Source organism: Aethalodelphis obliquidens, unplaced genomic scaffold (genome assembly GCF_003676395.1).
Source record: "Aethalodelphis obliquidens isolate GAN/ISIS:26980383/991018 unplaced genomic scaffold, ASM367639v1 scaffold83, whole genome shotgun sequence".
In the NCBI taxonomy this organism is placed as follows: Eukaryota; Metazoa; Chordata; class Mammalia; order Artiodactyla; family Delphinidae; genus Aethalodelphis; species Aethalodelphis obliquidens.
The window spans coordinates 4,385,694-4,392,905 of NW_020838027.1; the positions used below are offsets into that span (position 1 = coordinate 4,385,694).

The window sequence follows — 7,212 nt, forward strand, 5'->3', positions numbered from 1 at the left end:
GGTTATCGCTTCATATCCTGGGTCCTTATCTGTAGAAGACAACGTTTAGCTGAAGTCACACCCAGTTCTAACAGTCTTGGAATGTGTGACTCCAGAGGAGGGAATCCACTGCTTTGTCCTTGTTGAAGGTGCTGGGCTTGCCACCGACCCACTTCATCCAGACGGCCTCCAGGAGACAGACGTTCTTTGGTGAGTCCCAGGTCTGACTCTCTTTTTCCTGTTGTAGCTGATGAGGTTTCCCAGCCCCGGAAGACACCTTCCATGCCCTACACCCCATATGATGCTCTTCCTCTGGCCACGCCCCAAAAGGCAGGCTGTGCTTAGAGGTTTCTTTCAGAAAAGTAAAAAGATGCTGAGCTGTGGTACCAGGGGCATGATGGAGATGGGTGGGGCAGTCACTGGGAGCGAGGTCTCGGCAGTGAAAATGCACAGGTGCCAAGAATGACCAGGTTCCTGCTCAGAAGGCCTACCAGCAGATCTTGAAACCCCAAAAGATTAGAACTCTACCCTCTCCTAACAGTTCTCCCCACCTCCCCTGGCAGCTTGCCTGCCCGCGCGCACTATGCACCGTGAAGGAAATCAAAGAGCAGAAGCGTCTTTGCAAGAACAGTGGAAAATTCCATTGCTACAGTTTATCATTAATGGAGCCTTATTCTTTCCTGCTGAAATTCTCCTAATCCCCGAGTCCCTCGCTATTCCAGATTCATTGCAACTTTGGTATAAAATAGGTAAGCAAGGGCTGTCAGCTATGGCTTGTCAGTTTTGTATAGGACATCTGCCTAATAGCTGGAATGAAGCTTCATCCACAGTCTCCGTGCTGCACCCCCCCCCCCCCTCCCAGTTCCCAGACCCTGGATTTTATGATCCTCTGTCTTTCAAGCCAAGCTGTGCTGTACAGGACAGACCGGGGGATCAATGAAGTCCAACTCGGGCAGGGCTTCTGAGCCACTGTGAACCAGAAGATGAAGCCAGTCCCAGATCTAAAATCCCTTTGCTAAGGGATTCCTGTGTACAAAAAGCCGTAGTGGCCCTAATGTCAGCCAAGTGGAGTGAAGCCAGATGTGAGGAACGAGGGCCCCACAGACGGGCTCCCTGCCATCCGGAACAACATTGTCGTCAGCTTAGTTCACAGGCTCACACTGTCGTTCCCAGCCCTCCTGCCTCTTATTTTCACCCAACGGTGGCCTCAAAATGGGTAGACAAATCACATAATTTCTCTCCACGTCTTGTCCCATCAATAGGAAAGTCAAAGAACACCACCCTGGGGGACCCTCCTGGACAAAAGTGTTTCACATGTTGATGGGCAGTCGGTATATATTGGTTCAGCCACCTGGGGGTTAAAATGTAGTCTATTTCTGTACCAGTTGGTTAAAAAGCCACAGCCCTGAGCCCACAATCCAGAAACTAAAATTTTAAGGTCTGGCAAGAAAAGGTCCTCCAGGATCCCCCTCCAATGCCAAGACTGTCGTCCACTCGGATTGGTCAGTCCCATACCAGAGCAGAGCATCTGGCCGACTCGCTGGTATAACTTATGCATGGGGCAGTGGAACTGGTCTCTTGACCCCAGATGTCCTTTTCCCATCCACCACTTTGAATTCAGCCTTTTGGATTTCAAAGGACTTAGGGAAAGACAAGTAGGAGCATTGGTGTTCCCTCCTGCTAGACAAAGACAATGTGGGAAGAGTCACATCTCAAGCCTATAACCCTGAACTCAAGAGATTGTACTTGGGGGAATCAAAAGGAAGGGAATATAGGCATTTTGGTAAGAGGGTACCAAAGACAGATACATGTCCCTTTCATAGAGTACCCGATTTTTACCATCAGCACTAAGCTTCCGAATGTGATTTTGGTAGCAAAAGCACACATCTTCCCTTCCTGCGTAAGAAAGGACGTTATTGGGAGCTGCATCCTCATCCGTGTTTCCCAAATTTTATTTGATTATAAGAATCATTTGGGTTCTTGGGAAAAGTGCTAATCCCCAGGATCCTCCTATGGTATAGTGTGTTTGAGGTGGGACTCAGAAGTCTGTATGTTTTTTACAGCAGCTTATGATGAGGCGAGTTTGGAAACACTATATCCACTTAAGTTCTTGGCTCTCCCTTCCCCAGGTTTGGGCTGCCAACAGGTCCTCAGCCCCCAGCCACTCCTAGTTAATACCCTTAATTAAGAGGAAAGTTGTTTCTTCAAAGGTAGCAAGATACGTAGGTGCTCCAGACAGCAAGAGGAGGTGGGGAGAATAAGGAGATATTGGGGAAGGTCAGAGAGGTAGGAAAAACTTGTACAAGAAAAGCAATTACATAAAGATGACTGCAGGAGCTATGTTATTTGTAAGCCCGTGAATCTAATTCTTCTGTGACCATTTATGAAAAGACAATCTAGGATAAGGTGGGAGCCCTGGTGCCACAGTCAAAAAGGAGTTCACAGGACCTATGCCCTATGCAGTACCCCCAGCCCATTTTTTTCTATATAAACACACAGATACCCATGTGTGTATATACGCACATACACACATTCATGGGCTCTTACAGGAATTCAGTAAGAGCAGGTGTTCTGTTGGACGCCCTGCAAATTGTATTGATTGCAAAAGTAATTAGAAGCATTTCATTATGTACCTTCCAGGATGTCCATTGTATGAACCCCGCCCGAGTTTTTGTGAGAATTTCATGGAATGTGTCAGTTTTGCATGTGTGTATATACATATCCGCCCTTTCACATGTATATTTACAAGGTGTGAGCATACGTGGTCACCTTTCTGAACATGCTCACCACGACCTAGATGTCCAAACGAATGGTCTTGCCCTCAAGGCATTGCACTGTGTTCTCAGGCCACCTTTGGACCTGTCTTCAGGGGTTTCTTTTCAGCAATGACAGAAGATACATTTGGTGAGGGCTTTAATCCGTGGAAATGGCTGAAGAAAATCATTCCAAGCAGTGTCTTATGCCACCACCAAGTTTGATCATTCCAGTTATGGACAAAATTTTGACACGACTAAAAATAAGAAATGAGGTTAACTTGCTTGTGTGGCTTGTACATGAGCTCTGAAAGTCAATCCTTCTCCTAAAATGACTTTCCTGTTATTCCCCATGGGTGTCCCAAATTCTCACGTTTTGGGGTGAGGAAGGATCATAGAAAAGCCAAGAATGGACAACCTGCTTTTTGTTCACAGCGGGCCGTTTCCGTCACTTCAGATTTACTTTACTATTATTATTATCGTCGTCATCATCATCACTATTATTTTACGTTGGTTAATGTTAAACCATTAAAATCATTTGATTGATTCCAGGAGGAGGAGGTGGTGGCTCAGAACATGCCGAGTAGTAGGAAGTTATTTGTAAAAGTAAATTGTATTCATTGGATAATGTACATGTGGTTATTTTAAACTAAGACTGCGGGTGTGTTTGTCTGTGTGTGAGGGGGCGGGAGAACTGCAGAGACCACTCCCAGAAGCAGCAAGTTTGAGTGAACAGCTGTGATGTGACCAATGCATATTCACACCTGGAACTAAACACATAATGTTGTATCTCTAAAGATTCCAAAGGTTTTCCTAAAAATATAACCAACAAAAGGGGAAAAAAAGATACCCGGATTCCAAGGATCTCACCATGGTGCTGAAAACCTATGACACCGGTTTCCTGGACTTCCTGAGAAAGTGTTTGGTGTGAGTTTTGTCAGGGTGTCTTTGCTTCTGGGTTTCCTCTTAAACACTGTACTTTCCCACACGTTTGCTGGTGAAAGTCTGGGGCTGGGAGGCAGTCATGGGACATAATAAACACGGACCATAGATCTTTAGGGTCTACGAGATGCTTTCCTATCTGTTGCCTCATCAGACTGCTGTCTCCACTGTCCATCCTGTGTGGTCAGTGGGACAGACGACCTGATGTTTTGAGACGTGGAGCCTGAGGCTCGAGAGATTAAGTGACTTGCCCTGGATTACACAGCGTGTGGGTCGAGCTTGCTTCCTTCTTGCCCTGACTGCCTGGAAGCAAGGTTGTAGGCAAGTCCTCCGTGTTTTCTGTTTCATGGACTGAAGCCCAGGTCTTCAGAGAGTCTGTTGTATCAATAACTATTTGCATACATGCCCAGTACAAGCTGGTTTCAGGCCCCTTCCCACCCATTCCCCTAGGATTTAGAGTCTAAATCCTCTCATATTAGGGAACTAGGGAAAGGGTGATCTATAAACCATTTATTATGTACAGCTTTTTAGAATCTATAGGCATATTTTGAATCTTAGAAAGTAGGCTCTGTACTTCACCCGTCATAGTATTGATAAAAAAAAAAAACCCAATAGTCCATAAAGCACCTTAGAACTGTACCTAGTTTAGAAGGTATTTAGAAAATACTAGCTGTTGTCACCAATTTTAAAGAGGTTATGCAAGTCTGTCTCCACTGAGTGGCAAATAAATTAGCCACGTGATATTGGACAAGTCATTGTCTCTCTGGGCTTCAGTTTCCTTTTCTGTAGAATGGGGTATTCCTAAGGTCTCTTCCAGCTGTATTAGTCCTATAATTGTTTAGTAGTTTTAGAAGACCATATCTTTATGTTCTCTCATTCCTTCAGTGGGATGAAGTAGTTTTAGCAAAATACTACTCTTCTGGCATTTGTGCATCTGGAGTTTAGGTACTAGCTCAGAAAATAAACCACCAGGGCCTGCCAAAAGTTTTCCCATCTGCGGGGTCATGCTACCCATCTGAAAAATGGAGACAGAGAAGGATCCTGTACCCCATCATGACCCCCACTCCACCCCAGCCTCTTGCTGAGGCGATAGAATGAATGGCCATTAACTCGTAACAGAAACTCAGTACTGAGACAGAGGTGGGTAATCCAGAAACTCAGAGCCAGGAATGAAATTATTCTCCTTTTTAGCGCAAAGGGCTGGTTGCTCACACCTTGTAAGAGGCAGTCATGCTGTCAGGGCCTGTTGTTTTATTACTTCGTATTTGGCTAATTAGCAAGTCTTTGAGAGACTAAAAGTTTTGGGTCAGATTTAATAGGGATAAATGTAAAGTTTTGTGTCTAGATTTTATAGGCTAACTCTAGGAGTTCAGGAGAGGCGAGGTGTAGCTTAACAGCAGTTCATTGGACAAAGAGCTGGGAACTTGAGTTGTTTAGACCTCGATGAGTCTGAAATATTAATGCCATCTCCTTGCAGTTAGTAGCTATTCCCAGCATGATGGACACCAGTTAGATAACAGCTGAGATTTCCTATCTAGGAAGGAACTGATCATGTCATATGATTGATAATTAGTAGTCATGTAAATGTTTTCAGATAGTTGAAGGGTTGTGACATAAAAGATGGATTAGTTGTCTCATTCTGTATGATGCTAATGGGTAGAATTTAAGACCGGGTCAAAGTTACTAGGCTAAAAGTTCCCGAGAAGTGAATCTTGGCTCAATCAAAATGAACAACTTTTAAAGAATTGGAGTTTTTAAAAACTGGAATAGCTAGTTCTGTGAGTTAGTGCCATGTTACTAAAATTACTCAGGAAAGGCAAGATGATTCCATGGTGGGTCAAGTGTATTTTGTCAAGTGTATCTTGTCACTGCATTAGCAGTTTGGATTATCTCCAAGTCCCCTCATGGTCTTAATATTCTAGTGTTCTATGATGTTCTTTGTGATATACTTGGAGGTCCAAATTCCATAGTTTGGGAATCACAATTAAGCATCTCTTCATTTTGATGTTCTTAGTTTACTAACCCCTAAATCCCACTGGTTTCGATTTTCTCTAATATTTCTTGTAACGGAATTTGGGCTGTGAGATATTCCTCGGCTTGTCATACACATTTTCTAAAAAGCTCATTTCCAATAGTTGCCTCCAGGTACTTTAAAATTATATGTCATAAGCTCTGTTCTATGGTATCTTTGAGTTTTAACATAGCTTAAATGGGTTCTTTAAAAATGAACCATTTTTATATCTTATTTAGGTTCTTTATTGGGGTCTTTGAAAATATTTCATTATTAAAAAGGGAAATAAAACCCTAACCAATGCTGGGCTTTGTTGGTGTGTAGCTGGGAGCCTTCTCTTCGCGTGACCCCTGACCAGGCCCTCAGGCATGCTTGGATTCATGAGCCGCGGAACCTCAAAGCACAGCCCAGGCTTCAGACCTTGAGGAAAGCCAGTCTCTGTTTCCCTTCTGAGGCCAGGAAGGGCAAGGTTCAAGGGCAACATCACTTGGGCAAACAAGGTCCAGTCCCTCAAATAGCCAGTCCTATTTCCATAATCCAGGGGGTCAGCCGTCTCTGGAGGATTGCCTGCCAATTTCTCTGAGCTCAACCTCGGTTAATTATTCTGGTTTCATCACTACTGGCCTGACACTTCGTAATTTGGGCATTTTCCTCTTTCAGGAAACTTGGCTGTGGCTGGGTTCTCCTCTTTTTTTGCCCTCTCATCGTTAGGAATTTCTGTGTTTCTCCTATCTCCAATTCCTATTCCCCTCCTTTCCTTTTCTTTCAATGCGTCCTCCTCTGCAAGCCCTATAATTACCTTTTGAATTTTGATCAGATTATGGAATTATGCGAGGATCTTTTATATGCAATATAGCCTCATGGTTATGTACTCGGTCACTGGAGTCAGGCTGCCTGGGATAAAGTCTGGCCCTACCACTTACCAGCTGTGGGCCCTTGGGCAATTTGCTTAACCTCTCTGTGCCGCAGTTTCTCCATTTATGAGAATGAGAATAATGCCTATTCTCTCTGGTTGCAGGAAGGAGCAAAGGAACCAGTAAGTATAAAGGGCTTAGAATGATGCCTGGCACACAGAATGTGCTTTACAAATGACTTGTTTTTGTATCATTACAACCAGATTTCCCCCAAATGACTTACAGCCTAATGGACAGTTAGAAAGTAATTCATATTTGAACACTTACTTGTTCCTGCTCTCTCCTCTTTGGCAGAGGTGATCCTTCAAATAGAGACTAAAGACAAAATCAACGAAGGCGCCACTAAACAGGGTCAGAACTCAGGTAGTCAGCAGGGCTCTGTCCAGCACACAGCTGAAGTCCAGCTGCCTCATCTAGCAGAAGCTTCCGGAAAGCCCGAGGCAGTTGTTGGGCCAGCGAAGTCCAAGGCCTCCACAGGACAACAAAACAAAAACTGCTCCCCCGAGAACACAAACATTTTACCACCTATTGTGTGACCTGAGAGGAGGGTGTGTCCTGTTTCTTTCCACCAGAGATTTGTATTAGAGACAGCACTTCTATTGTACAATACTTA

General features: G+C 44.3%; 1 protein-coding gene across 1 annotated transcript in view; it reads left to right on the forward strand.

Annotated features, from left to right (window-relative positions):
* LOC113612875 (RAD51-associated protein 1-like) overlaps positions 1–7,135 on the forward strand; it is a 37,966-nt gene extending 30,831 nt beyond the window's left edge. Inside the window, 5 exon segments of the mRNA XM_027093117.1 lie at positions 129–189; positions 3,531–3,560; positions 3,563–3,659; positions 6,010–6,185; positions 6,894–7,135. Of these exon segments, the coding sequence (XP_026948918.1) occupies positions 129–189; positions 3,531–3,560; positions 3,563–3,659; positions 6,010–6,185; positions 6,894–7,135 (606 nt within the window).
* The last annotated feature ends 77 nt before the right edge of the window (positions 7,136–7,212 follow it).